General features: G+C 39.7%; 1 protein-coding gene and 1 long non-coding RNA gene across 2 annotated transcripts; one reads left to right on the forward strand and one right to left on the reverse strand.

Annotated features, from left to right (window-relative positions):
* Window positions 1-818: 818 nt before the first annotated feature.
* LOC132461704 (uncharacterized) lies at window positions 819-3,168 on the forward strand. Its single transcript, XR_009526661.1, has 4 exons — window positions 819-958; window positions 1,396-1,465; window positions 1,961-2,320; window positions 2,723-3,168. It is a non-coding gene; the product is annotated as an uncharacterized LOC132461704 (long non-coding RNA).
* A 9,494-nt stretch (window positions 3,169-12,662) lies between these two features.
* On the reverse strand, window positions 12,663-19,560 carry LOC132461705 (ubiquitin carboxyl-terminal hydrolase 2-like). The gene is made up of 12 exons (XM_060056997.1): window positions 19,190-19,560; window positions 16,872-16,919; window positions 16,584-16,704; window positions 15,963-16,074; window positions 15,675-15,782; window positions 15,323-15,387; window positions 15,105-15,208; window positions 14,545-14,625; window positions 14,368-14,446; window positions 13,933-14,040; window positions 13,716-13,836; window positions 12,663-13,424 (listed from the first exon to the last, which is right to left on the reverse strand). The coding sequence occupies exons 1-12, from the start codon at window positions 19,337-19,339 to the stop codon at window positions 13,328-13,330; spliced, it is 1,194 nt and encodes a 397-aa protein (XP_059912980.1). The 5' UTR covers window positions 19,340-19,560; the 3' UTR covers window positions 12,663-13,327.
* Between the last annotated feature and the right edge of the window lie 3,003 nt (window positions 19,561-22,563).

Consider the following 22,563-nt stretch of genomic DNA (forward strand, 5'->3'; position numbering starts at 1 on the left):
TTTCCTAAATCTCCCCTGGGCAGTGGTGGTTCTAAACCATTTCATCTTGGGGGGCCTAGCAGGGGTCAGTTGCTATATTTTTCGATGGCCTCGGACCAGAACTAGGCTCATCTTTGTCATAGACGAAGGGTATGGCAATGTTTACCCATCTGTTTTAAGAGGTTATAATAAAGAAACATTTACCACCGCAGCCACATGGGTACATCCTTGAGCAAAGACCATTGAAATTATTGACCTGACTTTGAAATGAACTACAAATGTTTTGATAAACCCTTTAAGAAAGGACTTGAAAACTTGAATGGGAATCGTGAATGATTTATATTTCATCCGGTTTTTTTTCTATTATTACCATATCGACAGTAGCTTTTATGAAATAAGGTTAGATATTTTATTGATCACAAACATTTGGCATGATAAGTCTGTGTATAATGTGTGCAAAACCATATTCAGTTATAATAATTTTGAACTTCATGGCCACATTGGGGGCCAAGCTTTTTTTTTTTTACCTGCAGTGACTCAGTCTGCCCATTGGAAATTACTTACATGGGGCAGTTAGCCCTGGTTAGGGTAAGGGTTTGGGCGAAGGAGTGAATTGGGATCGAGCCAGAGAGTTGTTATATCTAATCTTGACTCGTTAAATTATGAAGTATTTAAGTTTGACTGAAACTCAAAAATATGTAATAGGCTTATCTGATCACCCGAAACCCACACATCCACACACACACAAATACACACACACACACACACACACACACACACACACACACACACACACACACACACACACACACACACACACACACACACACACACACACACACAGAAATATGGGAGGGCTACATGGGAAGCATGGTAGTAAAATTGGCCATAAAACAGGTGGTGAAAATATATATCCTGGTGTTACAGGAAAAATCAAATCGACACCGGACCAACATCGCATCAACATCTTAGGACTCAGGTAAGACATAACATTATTTTTTACCATATGTTAAACGCAACAAATGTTACTCAACACAACATCAGAAATGTTGTACAAATCATCCTTTTTGTAGGAAATCCTTAACTAAATATTGTAAAGGAAAATGGATATTTGACAAGCCACTCACCCCTGTATACAAATAACTATTTGGTTCTAATTATATTACAGGGTGGGATGTGTAGGGGTGTGCTACTCTGCTTGGCATATAGGTTTTAGATTGTCTTCTCTTTATTATACATAAATTAAACATTATTACATTAATATGTACATATCCTTTCTTTATTATTGTATCTGAAGTTTAAATGTTTGCTCCATCTGTGCTCTCTCCCTATTGTTGTAAGAAGTGTTTTGTGTACACACAATACAGATTCCAACTTTACACAATGCGATTGATAATGTGTTTCCCTCCAAATCAGTGTAACTTAACAACTGAAGAGATCATGTGGGGAAATCTGACGCCATTGACTGTTTGCCTTTTAGGCACAGGTAGGATTCCTCTTTTATGACCTAAGCATGCATGTACATCTTTGTTCTAATGGGGGTAAAAAACAGCTAACAATTATCCTTTTCCATTGTGAAAAGAAAATGTTTCCTCCCAACTTTTCGCAATCATAATATTGGTCTAACACTTTCAGGGGATCTTCACTATTTGGCTGCCTCTGAGAACACTATTCATTCTATTTATATATTATGTCTACAATTATCCAGTTTCCTCTGCCTTATAGTCAATGTAATCTTACTAATAAACTTTGAATTCCAAACATTTATGAAAATAGCCTACTTAAATGTGTGCTTGAGGGAGTTTTCTTAAACCTTAATCTATTTTGTCCAACCTCTCTACATTTAATCTGTGGCGGAAAATGTGATGGATTCAGTGGAAAATACATACAATATAGCGCCAGTATACGTTAACTCTGATATAGGCCTATATGTCATTATTTCCCTGTGAATCACTCCTTTGCCACCCTTTATGTGTGCCAGTATTCATATGTGGAGTTAGCAGCACTACTCCACCGACTCCAGCTACAACCCCGGCTCCAGGTACAGCGAACCCGACAACCATCGTTACATCAACAATACCGACAACAGTGAATCCAGCAACGAAAACGACAACAGAGAATCCAGCAACGAAAACGACAACAGAGAATCCAGCAACGGAACCGCCAACAGCGAATCCAGCAACGAACCCGACATCAGAGAATCCAACAAAGCCTACGATATCCGAAGGCACCCAGAAACCACACACCACCGACGCGGGGCCGGGGCCGGAGCCAGAGGTGCTGAGCGATGGGGCAATCGCAGGAATTGCCGTCGGTTCGATCGCCGGTGCGGCTGCCTTGGGTGAGTTGGATGCAGGATATAAATACTATATCTTGACGGAAAAAGTTTTTCCGATAACGTCAAAATTAGTCTGAAAGGTTAAGACCACTGTAATAAAGTAATACAATGGTTTAGTGGTTAATAATTTATTTCCCATCATAATAGCAGTTATAAAAAATAGCTTTCACCTGTTCCCATCGCCATCGCCACATCAGGTGGGGCTATAAATATCCACATAGAAAAGATTATAATGGATTGACATGATTGGAGTTAAAAAGTAACAGTCGATTAACTCTCTCTCTCTCTCTCTCTCTCTCTCTCTCTCTCTCTCTCTCTCTCTCTCTCTCTCTCTCTCTCTCTCTCTCTCTCTCTCTCTCTCTCTCTCTCTCTCTCCGTCTGTCTGTTTCTTTCTCCCTTTATCAGGTGGCGGTATCTTTGGTCTGCTGAAGTACACTGGAAAGATTTGAGGAGGGTTGATTAGTGTTTTAATAGTAGGTTTGATGACCTTGCTGTATTGTTCGACATTTCAAAGAGTTCAGTGATTTCCTACTATAAATGCCTCCCTTGAAGAAACATCTGACTTCAATGCCATACATTTTCAAAATATAATTTAATATATAATTTAAATAATACGCAAATACAGAGCTCGAAGGCCATAGTTTGAAAGGATGTTTCATGTCAATGCATGTATATATTAGTTTTTTATATCGTCATTTTTAATTCTCTTGGGTGTCTGGGGAGTGATCGATGGCTTATATTATTTCAGGGGAACATGTGTTTTAACGTTGGTTCTTACAGGCTACAGCTAAATATGTAGCCCAAATAAAATGTTAAAATATAATTAAAATGTTAATACAATGAACAACAAATCACCATTGTCGTCATCTGTTCTTATATACAATTGTATTAGTTTAGCAACAGTCAACAAACTCTGGAAAAAAGCACACAGGCAGTGCGTTAACCTTAGCTTCTTCTATCTTGGAATGGTTTATTTGGGACCATTAGGATATACTTCCAGTTTCCTTGGATACATTCAGAATTGATGGAATTAATTTGCTGGGAATATTAGATATTGACAGTTTGTGAGGCTCAAATAAAATGTAAAAATGCTCAAATGTAAAAGATCTCTCTATTAAATGGAAGATATACTTGGCACCTTGCTGTTGATGTTGGTTTGACGCCCTTCATCCTATCAAAGAGCCAAATAGCCAATGCTCTCTGATGCTCACTCTGGCCATGAGAGGCCGCAGGCGTGCAAAGTGACGGTGTCTCTTTAAAACTGGACTTTGGTTCACATCGACATACGATGAGGACATTTATGGTGTCATTAGCGATGGAACAGTCAACAATGGGCTCATAGGTGACCTATGAAGATTTATGAAGACCAACAAGGGTATCGCTGACAGAGACACAGATACATTTATAAGGTTATAAGCCTACCTCAGAGTTGTAAGCACAGACAATATGGTGAGTACAGAAGACTCAACTGCTGTAATAAAAACAATAAGAAAGACTATCAAAAGTCAGTATGGTGGTTTAACAACGGACCGTGTAGTCCCATTTCTCAACATGCTCATTGAAATAGACTGTGTTTGTGAAAAAAAAGCAATCCAGAGAAGCCCTTATTCTGTCACGGGATCCACCATGCACATTTAAAACCTTCTTGGCTGGAAATAGTCCAGCCAAGTAGGCCTGGATGAACAGGCTACATAATAAGTACGCTCAAAAGTAATCAAAGGCATGGGGGAAATGTATCTGCTTGTAACATTCAAAGACTACCTGACCAAACTAACTTATCTGCACTTTTGAACAGAAGCCGCATTTGTTGTTATATTTGAGTTGAACATGCTGTCCCATTGTCCAATTCCTTCTCAGCAGGCCCAGTATGTTCCGATTGGGATACCAGTTGGGTTTATAACTCTATCTCTTTTGTTCTCACAAATTAGACCCCACGCACTCACAGATCATGTTTTAGCTATGGAAACCTAAGCTGTGATAGTTGCTGACGGAGTGTGCACGGCCAAACACACAGACACACACATACACACACAAACACGGATCCCACACCCTAAAAAATCAAAAGTTGGGACAACTTACAATTTTCATCTTAACTTCTCAAACTTGCAATAACTTTGAAATATGAAAACTTTAAAGCCATACTCATAACTGAACTTCAACTTGCAGTAACTCTATATAATACATCATGCATGAAACAAATTACAGGTGCTATAATATCTGAATTCAAATCTTTTTTTATTGAACCCGTCTTGCATGTCTCAAATGCTGTGCAAAAGCACAGAAGACCAATAGCTCACCCGATCAGGTAAACATTTGCTTTCTTAAAACATTGAAATATCAGCACGTGCTGTATTAAAATCCTTTCTATCGAGTGTCAACGATTCAAACATTTTGAAATCCTAACAGGAATGCATAATACAGCATTATTTAACTTCTAACGTGCAAGATTCTTTAGGCACCTACTATAAGAGTCGGGTAGAAGGAAGGCATACCAATTTAAATGTAGAAACTGCTCTTCATGAATCAAACTAAACCAGAGAAATTAAAAAAATACCAGATAAAATCCTCCAACTCAGTACCTTATGTGTCATAGTGAGTGAGTGAGTGAGTGAGTGAGTGAGTGAGTGAGTGAGTGAGTGAGTGAGTGAGTGAGTGAGTGAGTGAGTGAGTGAGTGAGTGAGTGAGTGAGTGAGTGAGTGTATGTGTGACAGGAAGAGAAGAAATATATGGGGGACTGAGTAAAATAAGTAAATATACAAAAGGGCAGCACATTAACAATTTAAAACAAGCCCAACATTAGTAAGTTTGTTTTCAACAGAACTTGCAGCTCAACATTAGGTTCTGTCACAGGGTTACAGAAGAAGTTTGTTTTTGAGGGATCTGACTCTTGCAGAGAGATATGTCCCCAGCTCCAAGAAGAGCTTTTGAAACGTTTCAAAGGTGTATCGCAGTTCCTTGGGAAACTGGATGTTCAGGGGCGTATATCAGCCCAAAGAGCAACGCAAGGGCCGTTGGCAGGTCAGGGAGGTCTTGTAAGACGATATGTTCTTCTAAAACCACAGCTAAGTTTTGAAGTCTTGCAGAAGCGGAACTTTGATCCTCCATCACAGAAAGTATCCCCGCAATGAGACCCCTTGTCTTCTCCTCTTCTGGGTCAGTAACCTTGTGATGACAGACAAAGACAAATGTATGATTAATAAATGAAACAAAAGGAATGTCTTTAAATCCCTATGGCTCAGAATAAGCTCTTACTCTCAAATAACTATAAAAAAGATTACATTTATTTTACCTTGAGACACTTATGTTAAAAAACAGAACATTTCCATCTCGTAAGTTTGAGACTAAATAAAGTAATAGCCAATGAAGTACAGCTTTTTACGACACTTAATGCATTGACATTAAGAGGGCAAGGAGAATATTGGAATGGATAAACTGGATGAAAATAAAGGGCAGAGAGGTTAAAGTCAATAACAGAATAAACATTATGATCGAAGCAGTCTATTTTACAATATAGCAACAGTATAATACAAGTGACGGTTGCTACTAATGACCACTCACCAGACAATTCCTGAACAGCTTCTCGTGACTCTCACGGAGAAATAAAATAAGGCCCTTCAATGCTGCGGTCTGTCTGTGTGCTGTTATGCAATTTGTCTTAAACACAAAGATATGGATAAAAAACATTACTACAAAATCAAAGTAACATGTACTAAAGTAGAGAGCAAACAGGAAAATGTCAATGGTGAGTTTATCTGATATATTTCGTCCAATTTCTTAGTTTAATTCATTCGTTTTTATTCACTTACTGTAGGTAGAGAGTTCAAACAAATATAATCACGCAATTTACTGTATCACTGAGTGAAGAATATATACTATGGTGTGCCCGTATGCACGCGCCCGCCTCGCTGAACGGCTGAAAAGCACAACATGCCCCAGCGAAAAAGCTAGTATTAATTAATATCCAATCACTGAAATACAACAACCAAACAATAGAACGCACAAACTAACCGTTTATTTAAGGCAGCTGTAGACCGGTCTTATATGCCCTAACTAAAATCTGTTTTTTTCCACTGGAGTCTGGTGACTTGGAGCTTAGCCACCAGACTCAATTGAAAAAAAGTGTAATTCTACGGCGTGGAAAACCGTCCTACAGCTTCCTTAATTTAGTTAAACATAGCTAGAAGTGTATGCTACTGTATTCTTGCAATGACGAGACATGTCTAGTAGAATACTGAGTATTTGAACTTGCCAGTCTGAAAGGACTGCAGTGCCGTTCTCGCTCGACTGCGCTGCTTGCTGCTTGAACATACCGAGACAAGCACCGCAGGCCTCGTGCTAGCTTGCGATAAGCTAAAGCAAACGGCGACGGCGAGCATTATTTATTCTGTTTAGGGTCATACTATCGTCAGTGAAAATGCATACCTTATCCACTTATTTATCGTGTATTATATTCACATTCATGAAAAAACTCACACTTCAAGTCTAATTGGAAAGAAGGTTAAAACTTGCCTGTGTTGTCTCCAGCCCTGACGAAACACGACTCGTGTGAGTTCAGGTAACAAACCTCAACTCGGAAAGTTGGTATTCCCGCATTTTACGACAAGGACATATTAGTTGGCAGCACTTTTTCACTTGTTTGTGCAGGTTGTGCATCACAACTGAAGGAAATAAGTCGTGATAACTTACAAAATGCTGTTGAAACATAAAAAATGCATGGTTTGCTCGAATTACTTACATTTTGAAGTCAAATATGAATAAAAACTCTTAAATACTTTTTTAGGGCAACAATATTAAGTTGGAGTTTTTACAGTGCATGCAGAGAAACACATAAACACACAAAATTGACTCTTAGCTCGCTTTTAGCTGTACTTCTTTCTAATCTTAACATTTTCCAAGGTGTTAAAGGCACCCAGTGCAACTTTATGTAAACATTCAATGAAAAATAAACATTCAATTTCTAGTCTTTTTTACACGTAGTAAGTTTCAATAACTCCATACCATTACATATCGACATTCAAGGAGCAAAGATGAGACGTCGTTGTGTGGTGAGAACTGATACAAAATTGTAAACAACAACAATCGCCGGTGGGGAGAAGCCATTTTTCCATTGACTGGAAGCCTGCTTTATTTATTGTAGGTTACAAAAAATAAAGAAAATGGCGGCATTGTTGTTGTTATCGATTTTCTATCAGTTCTCACCACACAACGACGTCTCATCTTTGCTGCTTGAATGTCGGTATGTAATGGTATGGAGTTATTGAAACTTACTACGTGTAAAAAAGACTAGAAATTGAATGTTTATTTTTCATTGAATGTTTACATAAAGTTGCACTGGGTGCCTTTAAGCTGATATTCCAGTTCAAAGCATTATTTGACTTATGACCATATTAGTTCTCCTTTGTTGCTAGCTGGTGCAACCACCAAAAAGGGGGTTGTTGAGCAATATACATGTTTTACTTGGAGAGCCTCAACGTTTTAATATCACTATTTCCCAAACTTTCCCCGGCTTTCCAAGTGGCCTTTTATTTTGGAGAACTATAAAAAAAAAACAATGACAAATACAAAACAAAAATAAATCACAATGAAAGTAACTTTATTTTAAGATGCATCAAAGATAAAGGTCCAGGCAGCGATGTTTCATTTTTACAAGACCATTGACTTGTTTGTGTTGAGCCTTTTTACTAGGGGTGGGAAAAATAATCGATTCTTTGATGCATAGCGATTCTCTCTAGAATGAACCCATCTCGATGCAGATAAATTAATAATCGGAATAAAAAAATAATAATTGGTTCGCATGCTGCAACATTCTGTTCGCCAAAGAGGGATAATTTTAGTAATTTTCTAAATTATTAATTCATTTATCTTCAGTGTGTATTGGCCAATCTGATTTGTCTTGACATGATTGCGTTTCAGCCTACGCATAGCATGCATGCAAACTCACAGCCAGACACAAGCTTTTTCTCTTATAAAATACTAGATAAGTTGACTGTTGATGTCTTTAATGATCATCACAAAAGTAGGAAGTGATTAGCAAACTCTGAGTAGCAAACTAGGCTACTTATGGTAAGCTGGCCACAGGCTATGTAGGTGCATGCAAAATGGGCTGCTCGGCTGTGTTACAAAATAAATACGATGTTGATTACATGTCATATATCAAAATATAATAATCAGAGCAATGTGTTCACAATGGTTTCAGCGGATCAGTGAAAATAAAGGGCAGAGAAGAATAAAGAGGAAAATTCTGTTCAGGTTCAGAAAACCATGATATGGGAGGCCTAGAGAAAGTTCCTATACATCCTGGATGGTCCCAGACGTCTGTTTTATTTTGTTATTCTTTAATATTAAAGATGTGTTTATTTGTTCATTTGAAGGATCCCCATTAGCTGATGCCATGGCAATCAGCTAATCTTCCTGGGGTCAATACCTAACATACATACTGAACATAAAACTATACATGGTGGCATTAACGATGTCCCTTCTCTGTTATAAAAGAAAGATCTCAGTCATAGTTCATCCTGCCCACTAACTATTTGTTTTCGTCACAATCTTCCATAGTTTGCCTGCCACATGAAGGACTCTTCCTGCATGAGCCAAACAGGAAAAGACTTACACTTCTCCTGGTTGGAAAAAAGTTTAACCACATGATGAACAACAATTGCAATTCTTACCCGACAATAAAGTACTATCGTATAACAGAAGTGACATCACATGCCACCATTGTATGCCAATAAAATCTGTTATTTGAATAACCTGTTTTGTTTTTATACTTGGGGTTGTGCTGCCTGTGTTGTTTTCTTCTTTTCTCTGGAATTCCAGGGCCCAAGGGTTTATTATTTGCATAATGTGTAATTGGTATATTATGCAAACACTTTTACGTGCAGTGTACAATATAATATTATGTCCTTCGTCATTATTTGTCTGTAATGCTGCAAATTTCAGATGGGCTATTTCAGACACGCTCCACTGACATGCTCATGCTTCATGTTCCTCAAGTCAGGTCTGAGCTTGGAAAGACAGCTTTAAGCTTCAGTGCCCCTGACTCCTGGAACAACTTACAGCAACTAATTAGAATTAATACCTTCATATATCCTTTAACCAATTTAGGCATATTATCTTAATTCTCCCAAACTCTACTTGTAACTGTTGACATCACTTATTTCATTTTAATTCCAGCATGAAGAATTTAATTCTACATCTCAATGTGCAAATGTTCAAATGTTTTTTTTTCTCTTTATTAGTTGTTGTATATTTGAAGTATTTGCATTGTATATTGTGCATGTATTGTTGTTTTTGCTTTGCATTTGTTTGACTCAACATCATTGCAAATGAGGGTGGAGGGAAAAGAACGCTCTGCGCCAGTTGCAAACTAGCAACGACACATGCATCAGTGTAGAAAGTCAATTGCGCCGGATGCAAGATAGGGCCCCCTCTCTCTCTCTGTCTGTCTGTCTGTCTGTCTGTCTGTCTGTCTGTCTGTCTGTCTGTCTGTCTGTCTGTCTGTCTGTCTGCCTGTCTGCCTGTCTGTCTGTCTGTCTGTCTGTCTGTCTGTCTGTCTGTCTGTCTGTCTGTCTGTCTGTCTGTCTGTCTGTCTGTCTGTCTGTCTGTCTGGTGGAGGTATCTTTGGTCTGCTGAAGTACACTGGGAAGATTTGAGGAGGGTTGTATGTTTTAGCATTAGGGATGACCTTGTTGTATTGTTCGACAACTCAGAGAGTTCTGTGATTTCCTACAATATTGCCCCCCCTTCTTCCAGAATTCTCTGACTTCAATACCATACATACATACATACATACATACCTACATACATACATACATACATACATACATACATACATACATACATACATACCTACATACATACATACATACATACATACATACAGAGCTCAAAGGCAATAGTTTGACAGGATGTTTCATGTCAATGCATGCATATATTGCGTTGAGTCTGACATTTTTTTCATCTAAATTTTGAATTCTCTTGGGATTCTGGGGAGTGATTGATGCCTTTGTAAATTAATAGGGGAATTATATTATTTCAGGGGAACATGTGTTTTAACTTTGGTTCCTACAGGCTAGTTAAATATCCAGCCAAAATAGAAAATGAAAATAGAATTGGAAAGTGAATACAATAAACAAATCACCATTGTTGTCATCTGTTCTTATACACAATTGTATTAGTTAGTCAACACACTCTGCTAATATCATAAGTGATATCACCTTTTTAAAAACATATCTGATCTTGAGATGGAAGTGACTTTCGGCACACACACGATTATCCTTTTCTTTACAATTGATATATCAACTGATATATGCCCAGGTTTCACAGCATGTCCAGGTTTCACAGAAACAAGGGACATTAATGCCAACAAAAGTTCTGATTCTAAGTCCCTGCTCTTCCACCATCATCATGTGACCATATTTTCTGAAAGAATATGTATAGTTTTTATAAATTACAGTTTGATTGTGCCTTGAATTATATTATGATTCAAAGATAATTTTGCTTTTTGAGAATGATGCAGTTTGTGTTAAGTAACATTCATTTTATGTGAAACCACTCAGTGCACTACATTTCTCGTCTCATACAAAATATGTCACCATCACCTACGTTAATCTTACCAAGACGTGTTTTATCCAGCTGCTCCTTATCAGCCAGGATGCAAAAAGACCAGCAGATCTGTTGCTTGGGGACTATAGGTCCCGGTACAAAACACACAGGCCATGCGTTAACCATACCTTCTTCTATCTTGGAATGGTTTTGGTTTTTGATGGGATTAATTTGCTGGGAATTTCAGATATTGCCAAAGTACACCGTTTGTGAGACTCAAAATTCTAAATTTAACTGAAGCTGAAGTTAAATTTAAATGTAACTTCAGCTGAAATATAAAAGATCTCACTATTAACTGGAAGACTACACCTTGCTGTTGATGTGGTTTGTCGCTCTTCATCCTATCAAAGAGCCAAATAGCCAATGCTCTCTGATGCTCACTCTGGCCATGAGAGGCCGCAGGCGTGCAAAGTGACGGTGTCTCTTTAAAACTGGACTTTGGTTCACATCGACATACGATGAGGACATTTATGGCGTCATTAGCGATGGAACAGTCAATAATGGGCTCATAGGTGACCTATGAAGATTTATGAAGACCAATAAGGGTATCGCTGACAGAGACACGGATACATTTATAAGGTTATAAGCCTACCTCAGAGTTGTAAGCACAGACAATATGGTGAGTACAGAAGACTCACCTGCTGTAATAAAAACAATAAGAAAGACTATCAAAAGTCAGTATGGTGGTTTAACAACGGACCGTGTAGTCCCATTTCTCAACATGCTCATTGAACTAGACTGTTTGTGGAAAAACAAAAATCCATAGAAGCCCGTAATCTTTCAGGGCATCCTCCATGCACATTTAAAAGACCCTTGGCCTGAAGCAGTCCATCCAAGTAGGCCTAGACAGGCTATAAAATAAGTACGCTCAAAAGAGATTATAGGCATGAGGGAAATATCTGCTTGTAACATTCAAAGATTACCTGACAAAACTAACTATTCTGCACTTTTGAAAATAAGCCGCACTTGTTGTTATATTTGAGTTGAACATGCTGTCCCATCGTCCAATTCCTTCTCAGCAGGCCCAGTATGTTCCAATGGGATACCAGTCTGGTTGATAACTCTATCTCTTGGTCCTCACAAATTGGCCCCCGCACAAACTCACAAATCATCTGTCTTAGCTATAAACCTAAGCTGATCCCATGCAGATCCCATGCAGAGAAACACATAAACACAAAACAGACTCAGTTGACTCCTAGCTCGCTTTTAGCTGTACTTCTTTCTAATCTTAACATTTTCCATGGTGTTAAGCAGAAATTCCAGTGCAAAGCATCCCTAAGCTTTTTTGACTTATGACAATATTCGTTCTCCTTTGTGGCTAGCTGGTGCAACCACCAAAAAGCATGAGCAGCAAAGAAAGCATTGTTTTAAGTTGAAGGGTTTGTGGGAACTTTAGGTAGTTACTGAATATAGAGCACACCAACAACATCAGATATAATTTTAGCGTATCTTCGGATTTACCATGACATGTTCTAGGTTTTTCTAGAACATTTCATCAATATGGACATTTTCCAAACGTTTTCCATGACCAAATATTTTTAAAATCCAGGTTTTCCATGATGCATGGTTGCCCTGGATCAATAGAATCGATTTATTTTACCTTTTATTTACCTCAATGAGATTAAATAATTATCATGAATAGTTATTATATGCATAAGTATCATGCATAATTACCATGAAAAGAACGAAAGGACAACCAATCGAGGTTGTCAATCGAAAAAATTGAGACAAGTTGCAGGGAGGATTTTTGATCATACAACTTTATTACCATGGAACTTAAGCATCTCCACAGAGATGCGAAAAGTAACATTCACTAAGTTCTCAGTTCAGTGCAAGTTAGAAACACGTTTTTTTAATAAGATATTATTATTCCTCCATTATGTTGTTCTCAGGCGTGTGCGACAAATATCCAGTTTGGCCACTAGAGAGCGCCAGAAGTCCTGAGTTCGCAGGTGACTCATCCTCACTTCACCGAAACACCAATGGCTCTGCAGCAAATCAAACCTTCCGAGGTTGACGACCGATCTCAAGACACAGTCTCCGTTGACATACACACTTGCATGTGGGCACGCTGACAAACACACACATTTCCCTCTTTTCCACAGCAAATCCGAACGCACGGAAAACAACCCTTTTGCAAGGGGGCTCGCTTGTCGATTCCTGCAGTGACAAGGAATCCTGCGCCCCGCCCCCCAGTCAACATCGTCACAGGGTTCACTGCAGGGGGAGTCCAAGCAGAGCCGGTCTGCTGAGCTTTGCAGGTCTGCCGACACGAGGCTCTAGCGTGGCTCCGATTGCTCCGTTGCCGATGTGTGTGGTGTGTGGTGTGTGGTGTGTGGTGTGTGGTGTGTGGTGTGTGTGTGTGTGTGTGTGTGTGTGTGATTGTTTGTGTGGCGGCATTGGTGTCTACAGGCGCTGTGTCTGGTATTGATGCGGTGTCAGCTCGTAGAAGAGCACGTAGGCATCACTGCTGTGCACCTCGCTAGCAGACATGGGGCTCACTCTGCATGAGAAGAAAACAATGGAGAGAATATTTATTATTTTATAGTCACTTTGGCACAGAAACATGAATAACAAAAAAGTAAAGAAAAAATAAATACATATATATATATCGTCAATGTGGCGTCAGAGAAGGCTAGCACCTTTAGCAGGAAGAAATACTTGGCTTTTGTTCATATGTGGCTAATGATTAGCTCAGCTGCAAAATATTGTATTCAAAAACAGACACATTCATTATTCCTACTGATAATATTGAAAGAACGTATAAATTACAAAAAGAGTGTGCGCTGAGCACCTGGAGTCGTTGTAGCGGTACCACTGCTCCAGCGCAGGGTTCTTGCAGAAGGCTGTGTAGTGCCCCCCCAGGATGCTCCCCGAGTGGTTGGACACGGCGTACAGGCTGTACACAGCGTGCACTGCAGAGGAAACAAAAACCCAGTCTGTAGAACCCAGAGGCAGCCTGCTTTGAACTTCAACCTCAGTGTATTATTAAATCTATCCTTCTTGCTTACCGCCGTCTGCCGAGGCAAACTCGCCCAGGTCCAGCTCTGTGAGGGGGAAGTTGACGAAGGTGGTGAGCTTTTTAGCGTGTGAAGGGGGCTCGGAGAAACGCTTCAGGTCTGAGGGGAGCTTGTTAAGGTGAAGAGACGCGAATACTTGATACTTATGCAGCCTCTAAAACAATGCACAAATAAACACACACACAATAAATAGTATAAAATACAGTATAAAAGACACATTTAAAAAAAACATTGTCAAGGCAACATTGAGCTATAAGCTATGGAAAAGATATCCTTCATGGTGAAGGATATTTATTCAAAAATGTATTGAAAGGGTAGAGCTCAATAAAGTTCTCCTTCAATATATACTTGTTTCGATGTTTGTCTCAACCGAAAAGGCAAACACAGGTGCAGAATGATCTCCTCAAGCGTGTTAGCAAAGGATACGAAGCACGAGGACCTCTGGAAACTTCTGGATGGAAAACTTCTTGCTGCATTTTCTTCTGACTTTACATCGCTGGCAAGTCTGGATAGAGGAAGGCACAGTATGTTGATCCCAATAAGATTATTATTCAAAATATACAAATGCATGTATCACTGTTAGCGGGGAGAGGGCCTCCTTACAGGTCTCTCTTCTCCGTCCAACACGTCCTCTCTGGTCAAGAGCCGCATGCAGTCGGTCAGAGTCACCTCCTCTGTGTCTTTCTGAAATTAAATATAGTTCCCATCTGTTAAATGTGATCAGAATTCTTTACATGCAAAGTAAAGTACAAATACATTTAGACATGGATGTATTTGTGGTGAATGGGATTGCATTTTGTTTCTTGAACCTTTTTGTTACTTGGGCTGTCTATGGGAATCAACTAATCTGGCCCATTCTCTCACACACACTGACACACATTTACACGCAATTTAACAAGTTCCTTAACTATCCCGTCTGCATTTCTACAGTGAGAGTAAAAAAACTATAAAGAAGACGATTGACCAAAGAGATAAGTCACAGTCACAACTATATATGGGTCGTGTGTGTGTGTGTGTGTGTGTGTGTGTGTGTGTGTGTGTGTGTGTGTGTGTGTGTGTGTGTGTGTGTGTGTGTGTGTGTGTGTGTGTGTGTGTGTGTGTGTGTGTGTGTGTGTGTGTGTGTGTGTGTGACCGCATGTGGGCGTGCGTGTTCATAAGCTGACCTGTGCGATCGGCAGAGACAGGTCCCAGAAAGGATCGAACATTGTGGAGCAGAAGCCACACTCACTGCAGGTCAGGGAACTCTTCAGCTGCCCAACAAACAAATCTACACAAACCACAAAAACCAACACATTACACTCACCTCAGCTCACTTCTGTTTTCTTATCACAGTTTGTGTAAATTGTGTCAGCATGTTTCCTCTGCATGCAGGGTCACTTACCAACCACTTTGCTGTCCTCTGATTCTCTGTATCTGTTCCACATCTTTTGACTTTTCTCAGTGTCCCTGGAAAGACAAAGTCTAATTATTACTCTTTTTGCCAGTGTTTGGTGACACAATAGTTTCTTTGGGTGCAGCTGTTTGGCATTGTTGTGAGCTCTGGGTAGGTATAATGGGGCTTTATATTTGACAGAAGCAGAATTGACTTTACCTACTTACTTTCTAGCTCATGATGTTAACTCACTAACTTTTTGTGTGAAGGATTTTAACGATCAGACATTGGAGACATTGCACTGACTCAACTGTGAATTAGCTAACCCGTTACTGGGCTACTGGTAAGCATAAACTCTTACGATAGGTGGTCAAAGTCCTCTGTCACCCTGGGACACACCGTCGCCCGGTTGACATCATTGTGGAGTCCGTCCAATAGGAAGCGCAGGAACTCTTGGGCATCCTGCTGACTGAGATTGGTTGGGGGGTACAGGAAAAGGTATAGTTTCATAGATGCATCAATTTTTAGAACCCTATGTTTAAAAGGAAATATAATTGCAAAAATCACTTGCTGACAGAGTTTTTAGAGGAAACAGGAGAGACAATCGTTACGTTGATTTGAATCACCCAGACCGGTAAGTGGAACTCACTTGTAGCCCAAGAATTTTGGAGCATATTTCTGGATCTGGGTCTTGAAATCGGAGGGGCTGACCGCGTCACTGTTGACCGACGTCCACAAGGTCTTCGTTAGCTTAGCGAACTCTTAGGGTGAGAGAGATAGAGAGAAAGGAGAGAGAAAGAGAGAGAGAGAGAGCACGAGAGAGAGAACGAGAAACGACAGGATGAAGAGTTTTATTGTTAGAATCGAAAACCAACTCTCAACCAAGTCATTTGTTGTAAACATGGATGGGTGCGTAGAAACATGGGCCGATCATAGACACGATCCATCAGGAATACACCTTTGCACACAAACGTGTGTGTGTGTGTGAAAGATAAGGCTATTATCTCTGCTTTTAACTATAAGAAACAGGTACGGTCCTCTGGAGTTAGGTTCAGATCCAGCGATGTGTCCAGACTGATGTAGTAGGAATGCTTAGCCCAGGAGCACTGTCTGCAAGTATTATATTCCTGCCCACAACACTGTTCCTTTGCAGAGCAGAATAAACTAGAGACATTGTACACATTTCATGTGTATGACAGATTTAGTAGGGGTGGCACTTAAGGTCGCCAATCAGATATTGTTGACGCCCCTGGTCAGCATGAGGTCTTACCCTCCATTAGAGCAACTTGGTTCCCACATCGGCTGAGCTCTGCTGGGTGGATGTATCTGAGACAGAAGTCCCTCAGCTCCGGAGTGTTGCTCAGGCACTGGAGGATGGAGTTCATGAAACACTGTCCATCGAACAAGAGAAAGAACAAAAATAAAACATAAGGACATAAAAAGATGTCAAAGAATATGTGATGACTCGCTGCAGTTCTGGAAGGAGTGTGTTCTTGCGTTCTTAAAAATATGAAGTGCAATGTCTTCATGTGTGGAGTGAGGCACAGGGAACGCTTACAGTGTTGCCCAGGTTCCTTAGTCCCACCAGACCCTGGGAGCTCTTGTTCTGTTTCGATAGGGACCGTCCCGAGAGAGGGAGAGAACGAGGGAGAGAGAGGGAGAGAGAGAGAAAGAGAGGTGATCAGTTGACTGAAAAAAGGCAGGTCAATTGTTTTTCTTCAATTAGAACATGATTAGCGTAGATATAGCGGCTACAGGGTCATATTGTCCTGTTATCATAAAGGTTGAATTGGCCACTTTCCACCACAAAATCGGACAATCGCAATGGAAATGGACAGAGAGCCTACAATAATAGCATTAACAATAACGCAACTCATTGTTGTGCAGTAGATATAAAAGCTGTTCTTCCTGCCAAGGTTTGATGGACATCACTTTATATGTTATATCCAACGCAGGCTGCTTCATAAACACACCCCATATTAGTTTATTCTTGACTTCTGGTGAGTATATTTCAACTACATAACATAGACAAGGAGTGCCATGTCACCATTACTTGAAGTCAATGTGAAGTTAAATAGTTAACCACAATTGTAACCCAAACAGGTGGTCCTTATCGCATGTATCACTAGCCTTTCATAGCACGTGAGTGGAACACAGCCGTCATACTGAAAGTAGAACCTTCCGCTGTGTTAACAGAGCTCAGTGATCTATTGCCTCGAACACTCTTTGAATGATAAACTTGTTTTGATATGAGTGAATGCCTACATTCATTTAGCACACACTTTCATCTACCAAATAGCCCAGAGTGATTTTATTTAGATCCATGGAATTAATTGTTAATGTATGTAATCAATGACATTTATATGGTAGGCAGGGGTCACTGTCATACAGCTGTTTCAGCTTAAGGTACAGGTGGTAGTGCAACCCACAGTGCAGCTACACTTTGGACATTGGAGTTTGGCTGAGAGCCATTCAGCTGGGAGGCAGTCACCTGACCCACTACAAGAATGTCCCCAATTATTTCTATATCGTATAGAAAAATGGTATCGTAGATTTTGCCCTGTAACGTGTTGGCCTAGCAATCAGCCTTCATTCAAGTGAGCCTCCGAGGCTCGTTCCCACCCGGTTGACCTTGTAATATCATTGTAACAGAGTAACCACGAAACGTCGGTGTCGCTATGCTCCAATGACTCGTCTGACGCCTCTGAAACGTCATGTAGACGCACACAGTTATTCGTGGGCTCATACACATGTCCACATCCCCAAATTACTCAGTTATCCTGTCATACATTTGACTGAGTAAGGAGAAACAGAGCCAAATTTGGTGAGAAAAAACGCATATTGTGGAGAAGGGCGGGTAATCATTTCTTTGTGGTACGTGTAAGAAGTCAGACCATTGTAGGTGTACAGGTGGAGCTCATGTATTAGAATGAAATGCACCCATGGTTCAGTACAATATGAATTCATGTTCCCCAGGTAACATTATTTATTCTTGATTCATGATCTGAGTGTATAACATATTACAGGCTTTCCGAGGCCTCTATCATTCTGTCCATTTTCTGGGCCTGATGCAATGCACAGAAATCTGTGACCCAAAGCAGTTTTAGGAAGTGAGTCATTAGACAAACTGCAATGTAGTATGAGTAAGGTGATATGGGTGAAAGGAAAGCACTTGTCCGGGGTGTTCCTTAACATTATGTGTCGGTGGTTCTACTTAGGATTTCTCCTTGCATTGATTCCCCCTTGTTTTTTGTTTGCTTAATCATTTGAAAGTCAACCTATTCGGATAAGGACTGATAAAGACTGAATTCTCCAAATAATACCTGATAAACAATGCCATCAATAAACTATGGAAATGTGTAATTACCGTGTTTGGATAGATTGAGCAGCAAACTTATAATGTATCAGCAGTTTATTCCATGGCATTGGCCTACCACCATTAGATAATAAGGAATCACATGACAACCATAACAGCAACATGAAATAGTGTTGACATTTCATATAACGATGAAAAAGAATACATACTAGTAGTAACCATATATCCTGGATGTCCTTTAAATTAATGCAGTTTCTCTTTTATATGCTAAATGCTAGTTGAACTACATATTGTGTGGCAAACTTTTAATTTTGCCAAACTTTTAACTGACAGAGCGAATTGACACCGTAGGCTGCTATGTGTAGGTGGAGAATAGGGGGAATGTGCATCTTTAACTGGTCGGTAAAATCAGTTATCGGTAATTTGACCTACTTAAGTAAATCATTAGGTGTAAAAGTCAATTGCCAATGTTGAACTTAATTCATTTAGGCAAGTTATTCTACAGACTATAGTTAAATGTGGAGGGGCCAGTTGGTCCACTCCTTCCCTCCCTCTCTTACCTTGGCTTGGTTGATGAGCAGACCCATGAAGGTGGACATCAACACTGACCGAGACATCGGTCTGTTCTTGCGCCTGCTGTCCTGTCGGCCAAAGGGAAATCCAGTGACCGAGACATTATCCGGCTCCGTTAAGGTATACGACTGCCGCATGCTTAACTTTATAGTAAAACGAAAAAAAGTACTTCACTGTACTTTGGTCCAAATAATATAGGACCAAAGTAAATAGACGCGCTATTGCTGCCGGGTCGATGGCACAAATTGGTCAACGATATATAAGCCTATCGAATCAATTGTTACGGTAGCAGAGCCTAATCGATCTGCCGTCCTCCGTCGTAGTAGAATACAGACGAAGTGGGACTGTTGCGTTTTGACTTTACTCTGTGTACAACACGCCCCCATGTGCTGATCTGTCAAGCGGCACGCCGTGCTCATGCTGCGTTCAAATCGTGTGGGATTAAAGGGAGGAAAGATTCCCATCGTTAGAATTTCGCTGTTCTGTCAACACATCCACGGGGTGTATAAAAAATGAATCCGTAATATTTCCACTATATAAAAAAAGGTAGACCACCCTTTTGATTGGTATTTTTTTCTGGCGGTATCTGGAGTAGTGTGACCTCTGTGTTCATAATCTGACCTTTTCAATGGCTTTGTGTGCTCTTCAATCATGTCTGTATTATTTGCCTTGTCGATTCAATCAGACCTTTGCGAAGGATACCACATTCCTAGTTGTAATCCCCAGTATGTATGTATGTATGTATGTATGTATGTATGTATGTATGTATGTATGTATGTATGTATGTATGTATGTATGTATGTATGTATGTATGTATGTATGTATGTATGTATGTATGTATGTATGTATGTATGTATGTATGTACTGTATGTATGTATGTATGAATGCATTGATGAGAATGCATTGAATACATAGACATTTCTAATGACTGACAAGTGCATCCATTTAAATGTGGCTTTTGAATAACCTATGATGTTACAAGCCAGTTTCTGCAGAAAACCGCAGATGCCTAAACTGTTAGGTAATTCTATCTGAAAAGAAAGATGGAAGTCAGAATGGAGAAGTATAAGTTAGGATAGCTTGAGGTTGTTTGAGAGAGGCCAATGGAGAGCAGGGCCGACTTATCTTAAAATGCTAGCGTGACATAGTTACGACCTTGCCGTCCGATAAGCAGCCTTGGTGGCTTCCATAGTTAACTTTTATAACATCAATTTAATGCTCTGCAGTCTGAGGTGCTTTTATGGCCAAAAGTGAACTATTAGCATCTGTTGGGAGTCAGAGTCCACAGTCTACTGCACAGCCCCCTGCAGTATATCACTGGTTCACAGGTTAGAACCATTTATTTCATTTGATTGATTCCCTCCTCAACACCACCCAAATGCTGACACAATCATTAATTGTTAGGGTCTTGGATGTCTAGCAGAACACACACACACACACACACACACACACACACACACACACACACACACACACACACACACACACACACACACACACACACACACACACAGGCCACTGCTTGTACCGTTTGTTAAAGTCATCCATCCATAATGTCATCCATTATAGTTAATCATATTTTTTTTATTAGTGCTTGTGTGAGATCAGGACAGAACTCTAGTTTATAAAGGAAGGAGCAGGAATCAAATCACTGCACGCTTAAGTGTGGTAGGGTGAAAGAGCAACTTTCAAGAATGTTGTTATGCAACTCTTATCAAATCTTATCTCGCCACACGATACCTAATGAACAACAACATAAAGAGTGCACAGGGTACATGGTGTGCATTGGGACAAAATGGAAGAACCTCGTTATTAGCAATGAAGCATAACATCAAAGGCTAGAAACACTTGAGAACACAATCATTTAACTGTTCCCAAACCAAACAAAAGCCTGTGACCTGTGGCATCACGCCTACACCACAGAGACACACCCACTGCAGATACATATTGACTTACCAGAGCACACCCTAAATGAGTGAATTAGCTGCATTTAAACACACACGCATATTACACAATTAGGCAATCCCATGAAGTTCAACAAACAGTAACACTGACACTTAAAAGATTCACCCCATCAAGCCCAAGGCATGTGTCATCCAGGGAATACCATGAGCAAGCATTCTCCAAATAGTTCTGTGCAAAAGGATATTTTTGTCCCCACGTCATCATCCTCATGTGTCACTAGCACATCTGAATGAATCACTTTCTGCGTAAACAGAGCAACCGGAAGAATTAATCACCTAAAAATAGAATGTGGATGGAGCCAGTTAATGTAAGCGTATGATGCAGAGCGAATACAGATTTACTGTTGTCAGGGAGGGGTCCGTAGTTATGGTTCTGGGCTCATAGTTAGACCAGTTACTGAGTGAAGTTACTACTGTTCTGGATGCAGTGTTACTGTGTTAATAATATGGGGATTATTATATTTATGTATATTAAAATATATAAAACTATGGCAATGAAAACATTTAAATGAAGACTTAATGGTGAAAGATAGAGTAAAAGAGTGACACTGAATTGCAGTTAGTTTAAAAACACTTGATACATGTTGACTTTTAGGTTTTCATTTATTAAGGTAACTTGTCAAAAAAACAAGGGCACTTTTTATTTTTATTTGGGCACATTATAAAACTTTAGATTTTCTTAAATTACTGTTTATCAAAATCATACAAGTACCACCAACTGAGGACTGTACATTTCTACATATTAGGCAGTAACAGGAGCCTGGAAATGAGAAAATATTATGGAAGTTTGGCAGTTTTCACTTCAACATGCAACAAACACGTTGTTCTGTCACTTATTGTAGCCTGTGTTCAGTGTTTATATTCAGACATTGACATGTTACCTTATTGAGAAATAGAGAACATTTGCTGGCACTCATGCCCAGGTATCCATATAAAATCAACACATGCTCTATTTATCACCTTTTTATCAGTACATTTCATGGCCACCTTATTAAGCAGATAAGAACTTGGTTGCCGGCCAGTGATTAGTGTTAATGGCGTTATTGCTAGAAAATACCTGCAACGAAAACACTAGCGTAGCGTAACTGTTTGTTGAAAACTGTAGCGGAAGTATTAAAATGATTGCGAGACAAAAACAAATGTATTTCATACTAGTTGTTTGCATATTTAAAGAGATTGCTCACCCTGGCAGCTATGCTAGAACAGAGTATATAATTTGAATACACATTACATTACCTATGATGTATAGCCAGTTCATCCATCGAATACCCTTGGACAAGATAATGCAGGGACTAGGATCACAATGATGTGTCTCCTTAAAAAAAGTGTTGTTCCACTCATTTCAGTCATTTATGCTGAAAGTCTATCCATAACATCCATTTCATTTTTTTCTCATC

This window comes from Gadus macrocephalus, chromosome 7 (assembly GCF_031168955.1).
Source record: "Gadus macrocephalus chromosome 7, ASM3116895v1".
Lineage (NCBI taxonomy): Eukaryota > Metazoa > Chordata > Actinopteri > Gadiformes > Gadidae > Gadus > Gadus macrocephalus.